The sequence below is a fragment of the Eschrichtius robustus genome, chromosome 10 (genome assembly GCF_028021215.1).
Source record: "Eschrichtius robustus isolate mEscRob2 chromosome 10, mEscRob2.pri, whole genome shotgun sequence".
In the NCBI taxonomy this organism is placed as follows: domain Eukaryota; kingdom Metazoa; phylum Chordata; class Mammalia; order Artiodactyla; family Eschrichtiidae; genus Eschrichtius; species Eschrichtius robustus.
Genome location: NC_090833.1, coordinates 107,652,873 through 107,677,298, shown reverse-complemented (window position 1 = coordinate 107,677,298; position 24,426 = coordinate 107,652,873). Strand labels below are relative to the sequence as shown.

Sequence of the window (24,426 nt, the reverse complement as noted above, 5' to 3'; positions counted from 1 at the left end):
ACCCTGAAACTAGATGCAGAACTGACATATATGCAAGAAGAAATCGCTCAAATGTAATGAGTGCTTACAGCCAGGCACTGTGCTTACCTGTAGGAGGAAACTGAGGCACAGAGAAGGTAGGAAACCTGCCCTTAACAGTAGACCAGTAAGTGAGCATTCAGGATTTCCTTCCCAGGAACAAGGAGCAGCTCTAAAGAGTCTGTAGCAGGAATTGGTATTTTTATGCACCACAATAGATGGTAACTATTTTCATTTTGCTCTCCTTCACTTTTTCCCACTCTCCATGTTCAAGAACTACAGATTTCAGTTCTCCTTTAAGGCCTGAACTCTAATTTTTTAAAATAAATGACAAATAATACCTTCTGACTTAGTCTAACCTGATTGTTTTCTAAGCCTTCTTTATTAATAGAGTTTTGTCAAAGGTTTTTTGACAGAATATAATGTTCACAGTTTTTCACGTGGCCAATCATGTCTAACCTGAACAAACAAAATTATCAACTTGGAGGAATTTATTGTTGTTTTAATGATTTGAATTATACATTTCTCTGCTTTCTGAAAAATAGTACATAAGATGTGTGATGAATTTTCTTGGCCATTCGGATGATTGTTTTTGTTTTGAACTTTGAGCATTGTAACAGTGAACACTATTTTCATTAAAAAGCCCCCAAAGCAGAGACCTACTCTTAGCATAATCTGGAGGTTAAAAGCATAAGCTTTGGTGTCAAACAGGACTAGGTTTGAATCTGAGCTCAGCTATTTCTTTAGTTGTGAATTAAACTCCTTAAGCCTCAGTTTCTTCATCTGTAAAATGGGGGTGAGAATATGTCCACATAGGGCTGTAGGGAGGAGTTAAATGGGATAATGTTTGCAAAATATCTTGCATGATGTCTGGCATATGAGTGCTCAGTGAATGTGAGTATTTTTCATGAATATTTACTAAATGCCTATGCTGTGCCAGGCACAATTCCTATCTTGGTGAAATTTATATAGGGAAAGACATTAAGCAAATCATCATACACGTAATCATATAAGAACAATTGTGACAAGTGCTAGGAATGAAGAGTATAGGATGTTTTGGTTGCATTTAACAAGAGAATTCCTAGGTGGAATCCGGAGTGTGTAGGTGGGTAGAGAGAGATCAGAGATAGTTTTCCTGAAGAGCTGGAATTTAATCTTAGACCTGAAGGATGAGGAAGAGTAAGCACTACAAAGGGGATGGAGATGGAGAGAACATTACATGTAACGGGAACAGCAGGTGTGAAGGTCCTGGGGCAGAGAATTGAGAGAAGGTGAGGATGATTGGAGGAGTCATGGAAGGTGTGCAAGGCAGATTAGGAGAGAAAGGCAAGACCAGATCGTATGGCCTGATGAGCCGTGTTAGTGATTGTGGATTTCATCTAAGAGTACTGGAAAGCACTTGAGACATATAGGCAGAGATGTCACGGAATTGGAGTTAGTTGCATTTCATAAAGATCATCCTAGAGAAAAAGGAGAATGACGCATGCATGCAGGAGACCAATGAGAAGACTCTCCTGCAGATGATAGATGGTGGTGGCCTGGATTAGGCCATGACAGTGAGACAGAGGGATGTGCAAAGACTTGGGCAATGTTAGGAGGTATAGTCTACTGGAGATATCAAGAAGGTATCAGGATTGACTGCCATGTTTTTGTCACAAACAAATGAATGAATGTTAAATATCATTTCTAGAGATGGGGAATACTGGAAGGCAAACAGATTAGGGTGTCATTTTGGACAGATTAATATTGAGGTTCCTGTGAGACATCTAAGTGGAGATGCATGTATGGGTCATGAGCTCAAAAAATAAGCAAGGCCTCAAGCTATATACTTAATATCTAAATGCTAGCTACAGATAATAATCTTGATGGCATCCATATTTCTTAGAGCAGATTCTCTGAGCACTCCCAAATAATCAGAGATATTTCCACTCTGGCAATTGAAAAATTCAGTGTATTAATTAATAGAAAGGTTTATGAACCGGGAGTCTGAAGACAAGAATTTTTAATCTAGCCCTTCTTCTCACCAGCTGTGTAACCCTGAGCACGTGCCTTACCCTTTCTGCATGTTCACATCCTTATCTATTTGTAGCCCAGATGTCCGCTTGGCTCTTGGTGCCTCAAGAGTTTATAGGAAGTGGTTATAAATAATTTCAACAACAATTTAGATCAAAATATGTATGCTGGATCCCAAATAGACTACGAAGAAAATTTACAAACTATTGAAATACATGCAGACTAGTCCCACTCCCAGAAAAAGTTAAATCAGCTGAGTAAATTGTCAGATCCAATAACATGTCCATATTCTTATATGTATGTGCCTCTTAAAATCCTTCCAATGCACAATTTCTTTATTGCAGTATTAAAAAGGAAGCAAGACATTCACAACCACCGGTGTTTTGTCCCCCAGTACTGTTTGCTTTCCAACTTCAGGGTTAGAAGGGTCCCTTAAGAGTATTTTAATAGGATGCTTCATGATGCTTGGGTCCCCAGTATGATGCTTCAGTGAGTGGTTATCCATCCTATCTTAGGATACTTTCACTGATGCTAAGACTTATTTTCAGGGCAGCCCAAATCTGATTTCCTACAGCTTTTAGCCATTGGTCAGAAATCTAAGACAGATGAATGTACTAGTCTCCTAGCTGGTCTCCCTGCTGCTACTAGCACCCCTCTTTAGTTATTCCTAGATATGTAAGCTTTCTGAAAAAAAAAACAAAATACTAGGAAAATGGAAACCTGCCAGAGCCCCAGTTTCTAGCATGTTCCTAAGCCAGCCACTTGCTAACACTGATATCCATCTCGAGACGTTAAGTGGAGCTAACTTCTAACTCACCAGAATCAACTTGGAATAAGAGACAACAATGAGTATCATTATTTTCATGTTGACAAACTGTAGCTTTCTTCTCTTCCCATGGAAATTTTTCTGTGAATGAGAGAGACAAATTGACAATTAATGCAGGTAAAAGTTCTGCTGCTTCCACACTTGCCTGGGGACTGAACCCAGCTGGGCTGGAGTTGCTGAGGGAAACTACTTTTCCTAACAGTGCATCCAAAAAATATTGTTTGTGATTATCTAGTGTGTTCTGAATTAATCACCTGACAAGCAGATATCGGGTGGGCATTTCAGAGGGGAACCACCACAGTGGGGAACAATCTTTCCTTAGAAACATGACTGTTTTTGGTAACAGAAAATCACACCATGCACCAGGGATTCGTTCTTTTCGGGAAGCCTCGAAGGCATTTGTCTGTGTCTTTGCTTTTTCTTCACCATTTTCCATGTTTATCCTCCAGGCATCTTTATTCCCAACTCAGACCTTCCAGATGTTGCAAAACTCTCTGAACCATTGTCATCACTACCACTGGAACGGCTGGAAATTCATAAGTGGTTTCTATTCCTTGACCTTGAGAAGACTTTTTAGTGGGCGTGATTCTGTCTGGAAGCCAAATATTTGTTTCCTTAGGATTAAGGACTCCTTAATGATACATCAACCACTGAAACCCTAAACCATATCCTAGCGAACAAAAATGCTCTATCACTCACTTGAGGTAACAGTTACACACTGTTATTCCTGTTGGTTATAATTTTCTACTCTTCTATAATACTAACTAGAGTCTTTGAAGGGGCACTGGGATCACCATAGTCTACTAACTAGTTATCTAGAAAAGTGGATTTTCACTCTCCCAGACCCGTGAAACTAATAAGTCCTAGTACTTGAATTCAGTGAGGAGTCACTGAAATGATTTAATCAAGGAAGATAAAATCAGCTTTGTTTTCTCAGACCCTCTCTGGCTACAATGTGAAAGTAGGTTGGAAGGCAGTGAGATGAGAATCAGGAAGCTTAGTTATTAGTAAGCTGATGCGGGATCCTAGCTAGAAGTGATGGTGGCCTGAACTAGGATGGATGGCGACAAGAAGAATGAAGGTTCTGTGGTCTGCACTGAGTGGCTGGTTGCAGTGGAAGAGTTGGGAGAGGGAAGGGCTGAGGATGACAGTGGGCTTCTGGCTGGGACAACTTAGGGGAAGGGGTGCCATCTACTGAGGATGGACCAGAGAAGAAAGAGTAGGTTTTGTGAGAGACAGTGAACTCAGTTTGGTTATGTTAAGGATGAGATGGTTTGGGAACATCAGGAAAGATGTCTGGTAATAGTTGTGTATACAGAACTGGAGCTTAGGAGCCAGATATGGTCTCAGGATAGAGATCGGAGAATTCATCAAAGCAAAGAAAGAAATCGAAACCATGGAAATGGATGAGCTTCCCTGACCTCTATCTTCCCCCTTTAGAGTGTCAGACAGTTCTCAGTTGAGACTGCAAAAGGCTTGGTTAAGTTTGAAAAGAATGAGAATGTCTCCTGCAAGCAAAACTGAGATGTCTCGGCATTGCATTTATTATGAAAGATGGAGGCATAGTCATTTCTTTTTTTTCAAAGGTGTCTATAATCAAAACAGGGCCATACTCTATTGCCTTTCAAAATTAAAAAGTAAATTTCCCCAACCCTTTTCTGCATTTTAAAATTAGTTTGCCCAGCTATATTTAGAAGTCAGATTACAGCTTCCCCAAAAGCACCTTTTATTTTGAAAAATAAGCTAGTAAAATGCCTATGCGTGTATGTTATGTCAGTTTGAATACCATCTGATTTGATGGAGGTCAGGCATTCTGGTCTGGTCCAGCTTGAGTCTAGGGCTGGGGAGAAGTAGCAGGGGCCAAAGACAACCTCCATCCCTGGCGTAACCCAGGCAGGGGAAGGGGATGTGCAGGAGCTCCCAGTGGAGAGCGAAGTGTTTTTCATATTCTACCTTGAACTGAACTAGATGGTATTCCTGGAGGATGGCTACAGCATCAGGGCACATGCCTCTGGGTGACCCAGTGACCAGTGAGAGGACCTGGGATGTCATTTCCAAGTAGGGACTTGTCCAGAGAACTCAGATTCCATATCTTTACCATCAGTCCAGAGCCAACAGTCCCTGCTGGCTCCCCCGTTCACCTCTTACTACATAAGCACCAGCCAACTCACCCATGTCCCTGGTGGCCGGACTCTGGAACAGAGCCTGCAGTAGCCTTTAAGCTGAACATGAAGGCACAGCATCGTGAAGACCTCCCACGCTTCCTCCCTGGGTGACCGATTTTGGTTGTTTCTGTCACTGCTTCGGATTTGTGGTGTTTGGCCTTGGCTTCACATCCCACAAATATGAAAGGCTGCTGATGACTATCGCATCTTAATTACAGGCTCTGACCTTTCCTACAGGACCCTATAAAATGTCTTTATAAGTACTGGAAGTAATCATTTTATGAAGTGCCTACAACTTAGCTGTATAAAATTATTTGTAGAATGGTTTTATTTTTGTGTAAATATGAGTGTCTTGAGGATCGGGAAGATAAAGTGTTGGAATGGGAGTTAAGACAGGCTCTCTTTCTCCATTTAAGAGTGTATTTCCCGCTTTAAGTAGTTGAAGCGGGAGTTTTATACAAAATGTCATTTTCTTCCATCAGCAAATGTCGTCCATTGATTTGATACACATTTATTGAGAATTTTGTTCATCACTGAAGGAAATTTAAATGAAGGAAAAGGAGTAGTATGTGTCTTTAGAGAGACATTAAAAATAAGGATTGTGTTATTCGTCCAACAGTATTTGCTGTGAGCCTACTATATGTTATAAACTGTTGTTGGCATTGCGGACGAAGCAGTGAAATGAAAAGACAAAAACCTCTGCCTTCAAGGAGTTCATATTCAAGGAAAGGGACAAAGAAGAAATAAGCATAGAAGATGGTGATGAGTGCTATATAGAGAAAAGGAATTAAGGTTGAATGCTTAGGGGAGGTGAGAAAACAAGTTACGCTATCAAGAAGGAAGGGTTCATGGATGAGCTGGATTTTGAACACAATTTTGAAGACAGAGAGATTTTGAATGAATCCAAGTTTGACTAGGGGAGAGGGGCAGGTCACTGAGAGAGGAGCAGGAGAATGAAGGTGACAACCGTGTGAGCTGAGGCCATAGTCACCTTGGTGGATTAACAGAGTTACAGTGAAAAGTCAACCATGGCAAGAAGATAGCCTTGCTGTTGGAAATTCACAATTCAATTCAACAGGCATTTATTGGAAATACTTATAAAATGTAAACTCCAAGGGCAGGAACCTTGTGCATTTTCCTGATCATTCTATCTCCAATGTCTACAACAGTGTCTGTCTCGTAGAAAGCACTAAGCAAATTACTTGCTAAGTGAATGAATAACGGGAGAGAAAGTCGTGTAAGGCTGGTGAAACCAAATGATGAAGGGCCTTGAATGACAAGGTGATGAGCTTGAACTTGATCTTATCAGCAACAAAAAGATCATGTACAACACATATCTTGGCCGGTCTCACTATTATGAGGTTCCCTTATCCCCTTGAAAAACCTCCCCTTCCTTTGGTTGTTTCTGGGAATTTTCCCTCATGGCTTCCACCACTTTCTGTCCCATCCCCTTGGATGTGACCAGATGACGTCTGCCATAGCACCTTAGGCCCTAGATGTGGGTGTGTGAAGCCCCCACATTGCCAAGGAGCACGGGTGCCCTGGAGCTGCCAGCAGCCTGGACCACAGAAGAACAAATGCCATTCCCACTCCGTGTGACTCACTGTCATTGGGCCTCAGAGTGTCACACATGCCTCTACACAGGTGTATCTCATGACAACAGCCCTTGGATTTCTCCTCCCAGTCCTTCTTTCCCTCCAGAAGACACAGATCTCCAGGATGGATATCAGGATGTTTTCCCTAAAACCTAACCTAGGACCTCGAGTTCCCCCCTTTCAATCTGCCCTCTTCCCTTCTGGCCACCTCCCCACAGGTTTCTTTAATCATCCCTCCTGACACAGACGGGTATCATTTTTGACAGTTTTGGTTTTCCAAAAGAAAACCACTGTAGTGCTTATTAGACACTCTGGAGAATGAGACTGTCAAAGAAAACAAGTAAACAAGACGACTTACAGGGTATGAAATGGGTGAATGGTTCAAAAGATACAAACTTCCAGTTATAAAACAAAAAGTCCTGGGAATATAATGTACAGCATGGTAACTATAGTAAATAATACAGTAGCATATTTGCAATTTGCTAAGAGGGTAGATCTTAAACATCCTCATCACAAGAAAAAGGAAAAAGAAAACTTTTTTGAAAGAAAAAGAAAAGAAATCGGACACGCCATGAAAGAAATAAACCACGCTTACAGGTGTACGCTCGAGGACGCCTCTGCTTTACACTGGGTGGTAGGAGAAAGATTTTGTAGAGGTGATAAGATGCTTTCTAGGGCTTCCCTGGTGGCGCAGTGGTTGAGAATCTGCCTGCTAATGCAGGGGACACGGGTTCGAGCCCTGGTCCGGGAAGATCCCACATGCCGCGGAGCAACTAGGCCCGTGAGCCACAACTACTGAGCCTGCGCGTCTGGAGCCTGTGCTCCACAACAAGAGAGGCCGCGATAGTGAGAGGCCCGCGCACCGTGATGAAGAGTGGCCCCCGCTTGCCGCAACTGGAGAAAACCCTCGCACAGAAACGAAGACACAACACAGCCATAAATAAATAAATAAATAAATTTTTTAAAACAAGAAGATGCTTCTAATGTGAGACTCGTGAAACAATGGTGACCTTAATGAAAAAAGGCAAAGTTTGGAAAATAAGTTGGTTTATGAAAGGAGATTGCTTTTGAGGAAGCAACCAACAAAAGAACACGTGACTTAGTTACTATCGTTTTCCTGAATCAAAATATATTTTGTTAAGTAAAGGAGAAAAAAAATCTTGCAATCTGTTGAAATCGTTTGAATTATGTATTCATTTCAAAAGGAAACAGGCAACGCAAGGAGCTCTTCTAGGGAAATGTACATGGTGAGTCGAGTGCACCTGGGTCAGAGTCGTTCTCTCCCGAGTCATCGTGGGTTTGGGGGCCTCACATGCACGTTCTGGGAGAGAGTCCTCTTTGCTAAAAGGAGAAATACTGTTTGGGGCTTCGTAACTGGAGAGAGGAACTCTTTGAAGAGCTTTACCTCGAGCAGCTTGGACTCCTCCAGGATAAAACCCCTGATTCTGCAGAATTACACTTGACCAGCCAGAAAGATCCCATGAAGAATGTCTCCCACTTGCAGAAGTATGAGGTATGAGAAAAAGTCTCCCCAACCGACCTTTTTCCCCACTATGGTTGGAAGAAGCAGTGGTTTTTGACAACAGTAACCATAGGCTGATATACCTCAGTCCCCAGCAAAAGAGAAAAGGGGCAGCGCCTCCATCCTCCACTGGGTCCCCACAGCATTCCAGATTTGTTCTGTTCACCGCTACATAACCAGCAAACAATGTGCCTCTCTTCCCCCTGCTCACTACACCCTCCCACACCATCCTTCCTCACCTTGACTATACTATTCAAGTTTCCCTCCAGAAAGTTCAGAAAAGACCCAACATATTAACTCTCTCCAGGGAGCAATCAGATGCCTGCCCTCAGAGGCACAAGATGAGAGCTGTGCTATTTCAAGTCCCAGTTAACTAGGAGAAGAAAAGAGCAGGTCCTTCTAAAGAGGTGTAAACTGGCATCCTCTTGCCATGTTTGTAAGCTGGATGCTCTTATCAGGACATATGGGCTAAGTGACGTGCACCAGCCAGAGGTTCAGCTTTTGCTCAGTAGCTGGGCGGCAGGCTCAGCCATCTTTTGCATCTCCAAGACCACTGTGCACAGCTGACAAAAGCTGAATTCCTGTTCTCAGGAAAATCTCTGTTCATACACAGACTGTATTTCATTTCATGGGAAGTCTATCCATGAATCTTGCATTGAGAGCCTAGGGTTCTAGTCTGCAGTTAATCTGGTCAGCATTCTTAGAGATTTCTGACCACCATTCCAGGTAGCTAACCTAAATATTCTTGTCTGGCTGAGAATTGCCCAAGGGTGGCCCCTGGATAAACCTCAGGAGGGCTCAGGCAAGTCACTGTGACACAGGGAAACCAGCAGCCAAACATGGAGGCGTCTGGTAGACTCCAGGATGACAATAAACTTGGGTCTCTCTGTGCTCACACTCTGATTCCAACAGCTTTTCTCTGGGATTACATCAATGGGACAGAACTTTTTTCCTGGCCAGAAGATGCCAACTGATCTGGCCTGAATATTGTTTGGCACTGGAGCTCCTTGGTCTGGGGAACTGGCCACCTATTTGTGTAACAGCTTGTGTCTGTCCCCTGTTCATTAGATGTATACCAGCCACATTGGACTGGTACCAGACATATGGAGAGACTACTGGTTGGACAAAGAGAAACGATTAAGGGTTATTGTCTCCTATGGTCACATAGCATTAGCTTCTGCTTTGGAGTCCATATTTTTTTTTTAATTGGAGTCATTTAAGCTTCAGTCTTCAGAATGTGATACCCTTCAGATAAGGCCTTCCAAGATCATCACCCACTGTTTTTTTTTCCAGTGTTTGAACAGTACAACTTTTTTAAATGATGTAGTTATTGATGACACTACTCTTCTCCCCCTTCTTTCTCATTATCTCTGCAGAACCTGTTGTCATCCTATGACAACAGCTGGACATATTGCCATTAACACTTCCCAGCCATTCTGGGGTTGCCACATGGTGCACAAGATCAGGAGCAGAAATGGGGGAAGCAGAGCAGAGTCTGGATCTCATTCTGACTGGACCACAGATGAGCAGATGATTTTGTGGAAACCACTTTCCCTTCTCATCCATACTATCTTCATCTGCATAGGACAGGTTGACAGTGCCTGCTAGGTTTCCGCCACTCTTCACACCCTAGCATTCTGTGACTCCAGCTAATTAGGGTTTGTCATAACCCAGTGTCTCTCAAGGTTGTCATTAAGATGTCAAGTTTTCAGGTAGGTGAAATGAAGCTTAGAAGTTGGGAGGTTAGAACCCAGAAGACTGACTCATGGTTTTCTGCTTCTATACCAAGTCCCCTGATTCTGCAAGAGCTGAACTGAAGAGGAACCTTCTATTACCAGTGCTGGGTTGGAATTTGAGGACTCCATTTTTATCCTTACTGTGTTTTAGAGTGAACTGGAACACTGGTGGAGAAAACTCACTTAGGAGACCAACATTGGCCGGAAAATGGTTTTCTTTGTATTGGGGGCATTGAGAGCAAATTTTGCTGTAACTTAGTGGCACAGCCTTCACTAAGATGGTCCCCAGTGTCCACCATCATAAGCCTACAGATAAGCCCCAGATCAGAAACAAAAAGTCAAATGCTTCCAGTGGAGGAGACATCAAGTGATGAGACTTAAGTGGCATCCTTCGAACACATCAGTTTCAATTTCTCATTGGAATCTAGGGACCTTGACAACGGAAGCCAAGATTTTGACTCTCCAAGGGTGAAGATGTTGATGGTGTTCATGGATAAATTCATGCTCTGCCCATCTCAGTCTGGCCAAGTTTTAGTCGATCAGGGAGTTTGGAGGGCCCTGAAAAGAAGAGTCAGAAATTCTGCAGCAGGATCAAATCGTGGAGGAAAACTCAGTGAAGGGAAGAGTCCCCAGGGCCTTGGGGATTTTCCAAAGCTCAAGAATTAAATGAGGCAAATTCATATGCAAAGGATGACCCACAGGGTGAGGGGTTCCCGGGAATTAAGCCAGAAGCTATTTGCTCCTCTTGAAGCAGAGTCTGGACAGAAGTTGTTGAAGAGTACAACATACCTACGGTGGCAAGAAAAATAGGAGACCTTATGCTTCTGTGGATAACTCAAAAGTCTGGCTCTTCCTATGAAGCATGGTGAGAAAAACTAGAGTGTTAAGCACCAGGTGATGCAGCACGGAAAAATAAAATAGTGTAATAACAGCCCAGAGAAAAGCAGAGGTTTGAGCAGAAACTGGGCCGAAGAAAAAAGAAAGAGACAACAGAAAGAAGGCAGGGGCAGGAAGAGAAATAAGAGCTATGACTCAGGCAGAGCAGAAATGAGGCCACACTGTGAAGCAGAGTCATGGGGAGGATCATTCATTCATTCGGTAGGTCATTCAAGGAATCGGCTCTTCATTCAGCAAAAATTAGAAGGATGCCTTTGACATGCCAGCAGTGTGCTGGGTTCTGGAGCTCCATGAGCGAGCAAAACTGACATGGTACCGGCTCAGAGGGAGTTTACAACCTAGTGACTGGGTCTGAGGTGCCCATCCCTAAGCCAGGCAGGTTCAACCCTGGTGCTCCACGCCATGATGGGGGGACGACAGAGAGAAGCATGGTCCAGCTGCCTTCCTAGTCTAAAAAACACCATCGTCATCAGGAAGAGAGGGATCTGAGAAGAAAGTGAGGTTGGGAATAGAAATCGTGGGGAGTTCAGAGAAGATGACGCCTGAGTGGAAAGATTTGGGCAGGGAAGTGGGTACCGAGATGAGCACACCCTGATCGATCCCAGGAAGCAACAACTCTTTTCCAAGCCTGATCCCAGCTCAACCTTCTCTTCCTAGGAGAGGAAAAATGAAGGGAAGGAAGATATCTAATGATGTGAATAATATTAATAAGGATGGAAACAGCCTTGTGCTGTCTTTTGTTAACTTTTGGAAAGCATCTGAAGGAAGCACAGTTATGAATCTCTCTCTTAACCCCAGCCGGGAGCTGACGAGAGAGAATCACCCCCAAGGGAGGATGGACACAGCGGGCAGGAGAAATGGGTCCCATGATCCACCCCTGTGGGATCATCAGATTGGGAGTGGACAGATCATGCTAGGTTTAGACAGGTGCTGTCACACACCTGATGGGATAAAGCAAGTGGTTTCCTTTATGGGAAAGCCTCTGGCCGGAAGACTCTCCCATTCACTGTCTGAAAAGCCAAAACTCTAGAGACTTGCTTGGATTAGCAACACAGTATTCCTGCAGGGTTAAAGCTGGACTATCTGACTTTTCAAATCTTAGTGTAAATTCATTTTAACCATCTCCTTCCTCACCCTATACCTCAGCTGCAGTGAGGAAATGGGTGTTTTGAGCAGGGCACAGGAGGGAAAGGACCGGTATTTACCTCTGAAGCTGTGGACACAACCGGAAGGCCAGAGTGACTTGGCGCCGGGTCAGCCAGACCTGGCATTAAGGGGGCCTCGAAGGAGAGAAGAGGAATGGGAGGAAAGGGACTAAAAGGAACTGTTGAGATGTCTGAATGCAGAACGGGGGTCTGTGAGCACGAAGAGTGTCCCTGAAGGAATTATGGGAAATTCCGAGGATCCCAAATCACCTCGCTAGCATTCACATTCAGAATTCATGTGGTTTTTTTTTTTTCTTTTTCTTTTAATTTAAGCTCTTCAAATAAGGGAAATACACTTCCCTCTCTAGCTGATTTACAGAATAGTGAAATTCCAAGACAAGGTAATTCGGGGCATGCCCTGCTCATATATTCTTATTAAGCCTGAGCCAAGGCCTGCCTTGTGAAGTAAGTTCCCTTAATCCTGTCACTGTTACTATCAGGAAGAAATATTGGACAACATACAGGCATCATAATTAAGATGAATTTTTTCTGGAACTGACTACATTCACACAAAACCACCATTCATGTTGCTATTGGCTGCTTTCTTCACCTCTCTGCTTAAGTTTGAAAAACCATCTTTCCAATTTAACGCCCCCAACTGTGCACCTCATCATTCTCCACCCACCATCCTCATTCCCTAGAGATGTATTATTCTAATATATTTTGAGACTCGATAAAGGAACATAGGCCCCAAAGTCAGACTTCCCAGTTTCACATCCCAGCTCTACCAGTAACCATCTGCTGAGTGACTTTAGTTGAATTATTCAATCTCATTAAACCAGTTTCTTCATTTGTAAAATGGGGATGTTGATGCGAATCATATAACTTTTTAAACATTTTTATTGGCGTCTAGTTGATTTACAATGTTGTGTTAGTTTCTGCTGTACAGCAAAGTGCATCAGTTATACATATACATATATCCACTCTTTTTTTTAGATTCTTTTCCCATATAGGTCATTATAGAGTATTGAGTAGAGTTCCCTGTGCTCTACAGTAGGAATCATGTAACTCTTGATGTTACTAATGATGATTAAATTGTATGTAAAGTATTTAGCACACAGCCTGTTCCACACCAGGCATTCCATATGAGTAACTTATAATTATAGGAAAATGTTAAAAGCTTTGGAGCTAAAGAATAATACTTTCTCACTTAACATCATCATCATCTGCATGTGTGGTTGTGTGTGTGTGTGTGTGTGTGTGTTTTAATTTCTTTGAGACACACTGAATTTATCAGGGAGTGTGTTTCAGAGATTTAAAAAAATGCTCTCATTAATCACTGTACCATTTTGCCTTCTCTGGCTCTGCAATATTTAACTTTACTCTTTGTTTATATTTATGAGATTCTCTGCAAAATTTCAGGGCATTGCTTGCCAGAGTAGATTTTTAAGCCTACCCATCAGTTTGTCATGACTCTGATGGGTCTCTAGAGCAGAGACAAAAAGAAAGACATAAAATCAAGACCTTTATTTGGCTGAGGCAAAAGAAAAAAGTTGTGCGGAGAATAAAGAACACTGGGCTTGGAGTTCTATATCTCTTTATCCATCACTATGTTAGTACTGTAGCTATTAAGTTTGTGGCAGCCACTTTAATATCATTTTTTTTCATTTGGAAATTGAATAATTGAAGAAAATAACCTCTAAGACAGTTCCTGCTTTAGGGTTCCATGCTTTTGCCATTCTGCTTCCAAGAGCTATTAGATAGTGACCACATAAGATGTAAAGACGCCTGAAACTTGATCCCTGCCGTGTAAATTAGCGGATGTCTTAAATAGGTGAAGAGGACAGGAAAGAGAGTTTTAGACATCTGGACCCAACTTAAGAGAACAAAAAAAAATGAGCAATGATCTGGAGAAAAGTTTGTAGTGAGTCTGGTTAGAGTGGAAGTATTAATGTTAGAAATCTAGAGTAGGTTTAGCACTGTGGAGGACCCTGCATGTCAAGCTATTGACAAGCATTTGGTTGCTACTGGAGTACTATGAGCAGACAAGTATACTGTAATGTCAAAAGGCATCATCAAAGGAAAATAATCAAAAATCACTGGCCAAAGTTGGCCAAGTCAATATTTTATAAATTTGGGATTCTCATTAAAATATACAACTCCAATATTCAGGAGAGAAAGAATTCATAATTATTTAGGCTGTGCCTGTATAATACTGCATCAAAGAACAAAGGGAACATTCAGGTAACCCTATTTTATTATGAATTTTTGAATGGATTGCAACTTATTTTTAAATTCAGGAAAACAATTTGCCTATGTAGACTCAGCCTAAATTTCATGTTTTCATCTTTTAAAGCTTTATAGCGGACACCAAGTAATGTTTTATCACTAAGAACCAGCACAGCCCTACCCTTTGGGTCTTTTCCCTTAAATAATATTACACATGTGGACCAAGTGAGAATGCCCTTTGAGGATATTACCAAGGGGTACATTCCTAGGGAACAATTGGTCAAATGTGAAAACTCAAATGCATTGGGAATCACTTGAAACTTTTTAAAGATATAATAAGGTGTTTGTTGGTTGGTTTGCTTTATTTTCCTAACCAGTTGGCCCGTTGGCATGCAAATAACATGTATGAATCTGTGTGTTTTCTTCCAGGGTCTTTCTTTCCTGATTTCAGGCCCTCAGAAACAGTTTTTAAAATAGCATTTTGGCTCGGATACCTAAACAGCTGCATCAACCCCATTATATACCCATGCTCCAGTCAAGAGTTTAAAAAGGCCTTTCAGAATGTCTTGAGAATCCAGTGTCTGAGCCGAAAGCACTCTTCCAAACATGCCCTGGGCTATACTCTGCACCCACCCAGCCATGCCCTGGAGGGGCAGCACAAGGACCTGGTGCGCATTCCAGTGGGATCCGGAGAGACCTTCTATAAGATCTCCAAGACGGATGGGGTCTGTGAATGGAAATTTTTCTCTTCCCTGCCCCGTGGATCTGCCAGGATTACAGTGCCCAAAGACCAATCAGCCTGCACCACTGCCCGGGTGAGAAGTAAAAGCTTTTTGCAGGTCTGCTGCTGCACGGGGCCCTCGACACCCAGCCATGGAGAGAATCATCAAATTCCAACCATTAAGACCCATACCATCTCCCTCAGTGAGAATGGGGAGGAAGTCTAGAGGACAGGGAAGGTCAGAAGGGCAGGGGCATGATCTTAGGCACCCACTCCACTTCCTACTGGGAAGGCCAGTTCACATTTTGTGGATGATGAGACAGGACCATTAAACCAGGGACCATCTGGGAATGGGCTGGGGAGGAGACCCGACTCTTGGGCAGTGGGTAGGGCTTAGGGAAGAGGAAGGATGTCACACAACCGTCCCGTTCACAATGATGGTAAACAGCACTTCCTTGAGGCTGATGCTCTCTGGGTCATCCTCTGAGCCCGCTTTCCATGTCTGGCCCTTTCAACGAAAAACACCATGGGAAACAGAATTTCATACACAATCCAAAAGACTATAAATATAGGATTATGATTTCATCATGAATATTTTGAGCATGCACTCTAAGTTTGGAGCTATTTCTTGATGGAGTGAGGGGATTTTATTTCCAGGCTAAACTTACTGAGAACCACTTTGGATTTTTACGGGGAGAAGGCCTGGAGGGGAAGAGCCTTAAGATGGTGGCCGGTATCCAGACACGTTATTTTTAGAGCAAGTTTTAAACTCCACCATTTCTGACACATCCAGTTTCTCAGCTTGGGGGAAACTTGACAGTGAGATTTACCTTTGGCTATAATGTGACTGCTTCTGATTCCCTAAGGATGAGAGGGAGGGACACTCATTACGTCTCTGATACAATGGAGGCACATCATCTGCACTTGGGTCTAGAAAGAGTTGAAAGAACCAGTCGGGGAAAGATGGCTTTTCCTAATGGAAGACAGTGAAGATGAGGGTCAGTTTTTCAACTTAACTTCTACAGACAGAATTCCATTAAGTGTCTCAAAGATCAGTTGGAAGAAGGCTTCCTGTGTAACATATTTAAAGATCAAGAGGTTGGGTTGGGGTGGATGCTGATTTCATGCTAAGATAGAGGTGGCAGAATTACTCCACAGGCTTTTCAACATGGCCTAGAAAGGCTTTTCTTGGCAAATCACTTACCTTTTCCAGAATTCCATTATGAAAAAACCAGAGCTTGTAATATTTTGAAAGGCACAGCACGACTCCCATTTTTTCTCAGCTGCTTCACTATTGCATAATGAGTGAAGTCCACAGTCCCTGGGGCAAATGGGACATGTTGGAATGAGCCTGATGATCCAGAACTTTGAAAGATACACACGCTTAGCTTGGGAGGATGCTTTCTGGTCACCAAAAACCCATCAGAAACAGGAGTTTGCAAACGGTTTTTGACAGAAGCCTGTTTATGCTGATAAAAGATCCAATAGTCCGTTTATTTAATCTATCCCCACTTTTTACAAGAACTTGGGGAACACACTATTTTTTGCTTTCTGTATACCAAATTTTGGTCAACCTTAATAATTCCGTATATTACAAAGATACAGATGGTGACTATATGTAAAAATTAAAATATTTTCGCATTCCACAGTAAGAATTTAAAAGAAGATTTATGTTTTGGAAATAATTCTTGACTAGAATCACTGTTCTTAAACTCCTGACCATTTCTGTGGCCTCCTTCCCCCTATTTGGGGTAATTCCCTCTAAGAATTTCAAGGCAGATTGTAGCCATTATTTAACCTTCACAACAAAGGTAGTGTCCCCAGCATCCTTTCCTTCTTTTCTTGCAGCAAAATGATAATTTCCTGAAATCTTTCTAAAAGGCTAATTTCTTCGCATACTGCGCTGGAAGGTATGCTTGCATGTGGATTTGAGTTTGGTTGTTGGTTGTGTTTTGACCTAGAATGTTACTGCTTTCTCAGCCCTTTCTGGAAAGTGTCTCGTTGTTGACCAGATAGACACTGTGCCTTGTGCTTGTAACTTGGATTCTGGCAGTAGATGTTGGCTGGATTTTTAGACTCTTCTGGTCTGTTTGCATGTCTCCTGACAGCTCTTCCAGATGTAGGTGTCCTATATTATGCCTGTAGGCATCAGGGAAGGACTTGACTGTGCAAACTTCACTTCAGTTTCATTGTTGAGAAGAACTTCTTTTAGGATCTGAATTTTTAAATCTTACCAGGCTCCCCCTTACAGGAAGTGTGTCCCCATGAAAAGAAGGGTAATAGCTTTTCTTCAACAGAACATGACTCCATGTTTGAGATGTTCTTTGAACACCTCTACAGACAAATTTAAATTTTAGATACTAGAAAGCTTAGGATCACCGGAAAGCTAGCCTTAATGCCACTTCTAATCAAAATAAACAACTCGGAAATCTTTCGGTCATCAGGTAAAAGCCATGACAATTGTATTCATGTAAAACTATCCATAAATAATTGTCTGCTACACCCTTTTCCATCCCCACTCCCTCCAGGGAGGCAAACTTTAACATTTTTTTCCTTTCCCATGACATGATATTAGGTATAAACATGCCAATTTTACAAGAAATTGATAATGTCACCCAAGACTTAGTCCAAAGCGGGATAAACAATGTACGAGTTATTTTTTTACTCATCCACAAAAATCTCTGTACCTTTGAGCATGCCAAAAGCTCTCTAAAATTGTCACAGTTAAATAAATGATCGTCATATTTATACTCACATGTTTACTGCTTCTATTTGGAGTTTGAAGAACATACCCAGAGTAACAGTGGTCAAAATATCTTCTCTAATGTATTATAAAAAGCAGTTGCTTTGGGATTGTCTAAACATCACCAAAAATCAACTTGACATTATGGGATAGGTGAAATTTGAGTTTCTCCTGCAATTCAAATTGCACGCCTTAAGAGAGACCTTGAATCTCTTTACTCAAGAATTTCCCCAGACCTTTGCAAGGATTTCAGAAAAGCATTTTACGTGTCACGTTTTCTTCCTTTTACCTCCCTTGTGTCTCATTTAAAGACCGCTTCTGCCTGTAATCACTTGGGATCTGCTAACGCTCCCCAAGATAGTAAGGCTTCTAACGCTCTTGCCACCTACTTGGATTGCAAAGCTCCCCAAGTTGGGATTGGATATGCTGAGGATACGAAACCATACCCACACTTTTTAATGTTTTGTTTCTTTGGGATTTGCTTCCAGTCAATCTCAGTAAACATGCTGCCAAATCTCCATCCCAGCCAAACCCAAGAGCAGGTCGTAATGGGAAGGGTTTGGCGCCTATAATTCTAACTATCAGATGGCACCACTTTTGTAGGGGAGAATGGCCTGGAATGTTCTTCAGGCTTTACATGAAGGACAAATTATATCAAACTGGGTGAAGACAGACATATAAGAGAATGCAGAAGAGGCTGGCTTGGCTTAGAACAGCAAACACAGTTGTGGATGCAAAACGCATTGTGCAGTGTGTTGAAGTTACTGACGAGCAGCCACAGGTCATCAGCACACTTTCAGGAAGTATATCCCTATTTAAAATAAATAAAAAGCAAATACAGTATCACTTACATTCACCTGTACTCCAAAAAAAGTGTTTTTTTGAGTTGGAGAGAGAGAAGGAATTATAGATATTTCACCAGGAATTACACAAAGCCCAGAGAGTGTGTCAAATATGTGAATTTCATTATCTGTCACCATGAGGAAATGGTTCAGAATGCTGGTCTTCAAGTAGCCAGAGACCTTGGCAATCTTTGAAAATGAAGAATCAGTTGGCAGCTATGGCTGCTTCTTAGATGACATCCTCTTGTTCCTGGATTTCACAAATGAAAGCTTTAAGTCCTGAGTGTCTCAGCTACTCCCATCCCTCAAAGTGAACCATCACACAGACCTTCTGGCCCAATAGGTTTCACGGTTATGGCCTGGGAGTGATAACTTGTTAGGAACTATTTGCTTGGGCAGGGAATTATTCTCTCTTTAATCACAGCTGCTTAATCACAGCTTGACAAACATTCTCACTTGCTTCTGGGGCTGTTTCTGCTCAGATCCTCTTGCCAAAAGAGACACTGCCTCTGTGTCTGAGAACTTGTTGACTTAATTAAGAGCTCTGCTTGTCAGCAAAGGGAGAAGGGAGCCCAAGCACATGGAAAGTAAATTCTTCAAGCAAAACCAGGGAGACTAAAAAGAAGACAGCGGTGGTAAATATGGAGACATCCGAGGTATGCTCACTTGTCACTCTGATTTCTTTTTACACTACTAGGACTTTTAACCATGAAACTACCTGCACACAGCTCCGGTCGAGCCCGGTTGGAACACTGTTGGCCCCATGCTCCTTGTCTACAAACTGTGCTGAGGAGCAGGGCTGAGCCCAGGCTGCTGTGGGGTCTGCCATCTTCAAAAAGCAATGGCAGCAATGGCCTCTGGTCCTCCAAAGTCCCTGCAAGATGAGTGAGTGAAGATGACTGTTGTGGGTTTGGGCTGGCGAAAGCCAGCTGGGATTTGAGCAGAGGACAGCAGCCCTTGCCAGTGATCCCATCAGCATTACCTCTTTCATACTTCCCCAGACCCAAATGTCATGGGGGCTGAGGATGGACCTTGTCTGTTCTGTATAGGAAAATGTCACTTCTTTGCTACTGCAATACGGACTACTGAGTCTTCCACCTAAAAAGAAGGTCATGACGTTGGAAGGGGGCTGTTGAAGAGGAAGAAGACTGTGGACATTGCTCAGAGCTGTTCGGTAATGCGTTGCAGCAACTGATAAACAAGGAACTTCCCTAAAGCTGATGCTTATTCATTTCCAAAGACAAAGTAGTTGTCTTTCTTATACTTGTGGCTCAGGAGTTACTACAGTACTTTCCCTCCATATCACAGTCAACGTTGCACGTTATGAGCTGGAAATGATTATTGCGAAACTATAAGAAATACATACTTAATTAGGTAAAAAATAAAATCTAAGAGCAAATTAATACTATATTTGGCAGGGAAGAAAATAATGAAGGCACTGACCTATTAAAAAACCTGAATATAGTAGTTTCATTCCAATGTGATAGAAAAGAAGCTACAGAAAATCCCAACATGAGTTTAGTATTTTCTTCTATTTATATAATATTTCATACGGGTCCAAAGTACTTTTGTCTATCTCGAGTTATCCCTGTGAAGCAGAAAGAGAAGGAAGGAATTATTATCTTTACCTAGCATATGAAAAAACAAGGGGAAAGGTGACGTGAGGTTTAAGGATTTCTTTGAATATCTTCAAATCCAGCCTCTGACTTCTTTTTCCATGATGCTTTCAATATCCCCAAGGTCCACTGCATTTCTCGAGACTCTTGACATTTACATTTCACTCACTCACCTCTTGAACCGTATTTTCAGCTCTATTTGTACCTTCTCTCCTGCTGTATCTCTGCCAGCGGCTGGGCCGATCAAGATTGTTCTAGGGGCTGAGTGCATATTTGTCTAGGGTTCTCTCACTGGCTAAAAGACAAGCAGATGTAATTCCGTTCTTTCTCCTTAGATAGGCAGCAAGAGCTAAGGAAATAAGCAAGGCGAGGGGCTCTTGGGTTGCTCAACGGGGTGACGTGTAAGGCAAAGCCAGCAGTGATTGACACCTTAAGGGCTTCAGGAAAGGTCCCAGAGAGAGAGTTTCGGGAATGTTTGTTTTCCAGTGAGAACTGTATACACCCCGATCATCACCATCAGCAAGCTGTTCACTTCTTCTCTTGCACCAGGCGCTGCACTTGGCACAAAAAAATACAGAAAGGCACAGACAGTCCCCAGCTTGTGATCTGGGTGTGTTCCAAGCTCATCTGTTGCATTTTTCCAAGAGGCATTGTTTTAAACGGGGACGGGGAAGGATGTTCCCAGATGAACCAAAAAATAATAATCTATTTAACGTACACCAGGGATTGGCAAACTTTTTCTGCAAATGGCTAGACAGTAGATATTTTAGGCATTGTGGGCCATACGGTCTATTACACACTCTTCTTTGTTTGAACTTTTTTATTTTTTTGGACAACCCTCTAAAAATGTAGAAACCATTCTTAGTTCACAGGCTATACCAAAAAGTAGGCCATGGGCCAGATTGAGCCCATGGGCCACAATTTACCATCCTTGATCTCTGCTATTACTAGTTTAGTGTAGTACAAATAATGCTAAGCAGTGGATTTAGGTGTTCAACATACAAGCTTCTTTTTTTTTTTTTTAATATTCCATTGCCACATCTACACTTGACTACATTAACATTCCCAAACTGTATGAGTTGTTAGGTAAAGTGACAAGTTCATATTCAGGGCTGGCTCCTGCCCCGTATGACCTGCCCACCGAAAAGATAACTTAAGTACGTCATTGTGATTTTCAATCCCCCCTCCCACTGCTGTATTCTGCAGAACAAGCAAGTCAGCAGAAGCCCAGGGGCATCCACGGGGGTCTTTCAGCCCTTCCCCTCATTGGCAAAATGCCCCAGCACCACCTGGCCAACTCTGAAAGAAGCAACAGCCGATCAGAGCCGTTTGACAAGGTCGATGTGAAATCCCTCCCAGCCCCCTGGAGCCTGCTGAAGGGAGGTCCCCCGAGGCTTTAGGGGCCACACTTGGCTCCTTGGGAAGGCCTCCTCACCACGGCGCAGGCACCCGGGCATCTGAGGGTCTGCCCTGGAGCTCGTGGGGACCTGGGGTCCAGAGGAGGTGCCGGACGGGAGGACAGCAGCCGCAAGACCACTGCTAGTTACCAGCAGCGCTCTCCTCTGCCTCCTTCTCTTGTTCTTCAATACCTTTTTGTTTAAGTCTGAAATGACCTAACTAGCCTCGAAATGGCGTTACTATGGGGAACATATTTAGACCTCCCCTGGGATGACGGAGCCATATTTCTCTGAGCTGGGCGCTTTGTGGGCGGGGCTTCCTTCCCGTCCCCTCCCAGCTCTGATGGGCAGTCAAGCGAGGAAGGCTGTCCCAGCTGGGAACAACGTGTGCCAGTTCCCTTGGCCCAGGACCCGGTGTGCACGGGGCTGAGAGATGAGACTCGGCTGGGGTGGGGCGTGGGATGGGGGGAGGGGCAGACCTGCTCGGGAAGGACCTGGGAACATAGAGACCAGTCAGTAATAACACCACTGCCCGTGGTGGGCACAGAAGGGAAGGCTTTGGGGCAGGCGCTGTGTGGCCGCTTCCCTTCCCTCCTCCCGGCCCTGTCTGTCTGCACCATTTCCTTCCCTTCCTTCCCGTCTCCTTTCTCATCCCTTCCTCTCTCTCCATCCTTCCGCCCTCCCTGTCTTGCCAAGCTTACACGCAGTGGTGATGCTGGGGTAGGTGCCCTTGCTCCAGAGGGGGCCAGATCCCACGGGGTACAGTGCCGACAACTTGGGGCTTCCCTTAGCTGCTCTGTCCCCTCCCACGGCAGGTCCGTGCCCTCCAGTGAGTCCAGGGCAAGAGACACCCCTCCACCACCACCCCCGCCGGTTGAGAGCGCAGGCGAGGCCTCCCCAAGGACCCTTACCCTCTGCCCGGGTTGCTGTCTTTGTCTTCTTATACTATTAGTTCCAAATGAAGGCTACAAACACCATGTGCAGTCACATCTCAGAAGAGTCAGGAGTGGTATCTATTTCCCCCCCCCCCCAATATGTGCGTTTCTCCTTTTACCAGCTGCCACCTCTCCCTCTCAGACAGTTCGGAAGTCTTTACAGACCCTGCAAAGTCCCCTTCTCTTTCTCTTCTTCAACTTTTGTCTCTTGCCTTTGTTGTTGTTATTTTTCCTTTCACTTCCCTCTCATGTGTGCCTTAGGGCCTCTGAGGCCTTGATTAATCTTGTAAACTTGGTTTCATGTTAGCATGAAGCAATGATTATTCCCCCAGAAGAAATACTGTAGGCAAAACTCAACTGCGTGCAAGGTATTCCTTCTTTTCTGGTGCTGCTGTGCCCCGTCTCTATCCCACCAGCCCATTTGCTCCTGGACTCCTATTCTTTCATCGTATCCTTGCACCGGGAGACTTTCCACTGCAAGCAAAGGGTCCTCTCCAACCAAACGTGCTCCTGCTTTTGCTGACACAGCTCCTAGCATTTCTAATCCCTCCGTCTGCTCAGACCATCATAACAAAGTACCACACACTGAGTGGCTTAAACAGCAGAAGTCTCTCCTCTCACAGTCTACAGGCTGGAAGTCAAAGATCAAAGTGTCGGCAGGGTTGGTTCTTCTGAGGCCCCTCTCCTTGACTTACAGACAGCCATCTTCTCCCTGTGTCTGCACACGGCCTTCCCTCTGTGTGTCTGTGCCCTAATCTCCTCTTCTTAGAAAGACACCAGTCCTGTCGGATCAGAGCCCACGCCAATGACCTCATTTAACTGCAATTACCTCTTTAAAGACCCTGTCTCCAAATACAGTCACATTCTGGAGTACTAGGAGTAGGATTTCAACATACAAAATTCAGGGGGGGACACAATTCAGCCCATAACACTTCCCTTCCCACTGTCTTCTTTCTGCCCATAAAAATTTTTCCACAATTCTTTTCCCAAATCAGAAGTTCAAATGCAGCCCTTCCTGATCACCCTCTCCAAGTTCCTACAGCGATTGTCTATAAAATATATTTAACTACTTGCGCACTTTATTGTGATCTTTCTGTTGCTTTTTAAAATCCATAACTATTTTTTCACTTTAAAACGTACTTTACACTCTACCTATATAGGTTTTGTCTTCTCAACTAGATGAAAACTCTTGGAGGACAGGGAGTGTCACATGACTTCATATGCCCACAGCGGTCCTCGGCACCTGGGTGGTCATCTCGGAGAACTGGGACCCCTCATAAGCAGGCAAGGAGAAAGCAAGGGACCACTAATTCAAGCGCTAGTTACAGGTAGGGGCTGGGAGACCAGGACCACAGGTTCTTGGGAGCACCAGTTGCTCCACCAGGAAGGCTCGGGTGATAGCTGATGACAAGAGGCTTCTGGTTCTAATCAGGGTTCAGAACCCAGCAGTGGGGAATCCCAGGCTAGTGACTGTCTCCAGACCCACAGGCACGGAATCCCTCCCCGGAGCCATCAATGAAGGGGACAGACTCTAGACCCTGAGAGAAGGTGAGACAGAGCAAGATGGGATCAAGCACCAAAGCCAGGGAATTTGCTGGTGATCCAGTGGTTAGGACTCTGTGCTTTCACTGCCAAGGGCGCAGGTTCGATCCCTGGTCAGGGAATTAAGATCCCACATGCCTTGTGGCCAAAAAAAAAGAACCAAAGGCAGAACCCAGTTCTGGGAGTTGGGTCACTAAGGAGCACATGGGAGGCTGTGATCACCACGGGACCCCAATCCCAGCAGTGGGTGAGTGCTATTTCAGTGACGCCTGCCCTGCATCAGGATTAGCTTGGAAGATGGGTGCCAACCAGCCTCCAGTTAGCTTTTACTCTGCTTTGTCTCACAGCCTAAGAGTAGAGGAAAGGAAAGTCCACTGACTTGACTGGATATGAGGATGTAGACAGCCATTCCCTGCTCAGAGGCCTTTTCATTCAGACCTTCTGAAGACCACCTCCCAATCTTACTGCCCACACCCTTAGTGAC

At 43.7% G+C, this 24,426-nt stretch overlaps 1 protein-coding gene across 2 annotated transcripts in view; it reads left to right on the top strand.

The window, feature by feature from the left end:
- Nucleotides 1-19,186, top strand: part of ADRA1A (adrenoceptor alpha 1A) — a 90,238-nt gene extending 71,052 nt beyond the window's left edge. The window contains exons 2-3 of one of the 2 annotated variants that reach the window (XM_068552419.1): nt 14,576-14,961; nt 19,150-19,186. In XM_068552419.1, the coding sequence (XP_068408520.1) occupies nt 14,576-14,961; nt 19,150-19,158 (395 nt within the window). In that variant the 3' untranslated portion in view covers nt 19,159-19,186. Of the gene's footprint in view, nt 1-14,575; nt 15,278-19,149 lie in introns of those variants that run through there. The other variant, XM_068552418.1, reaches the window with a different exon arrangement.
- Nucleotides 19,187-24,426: the final 5,240 nt, after the last annotated feature.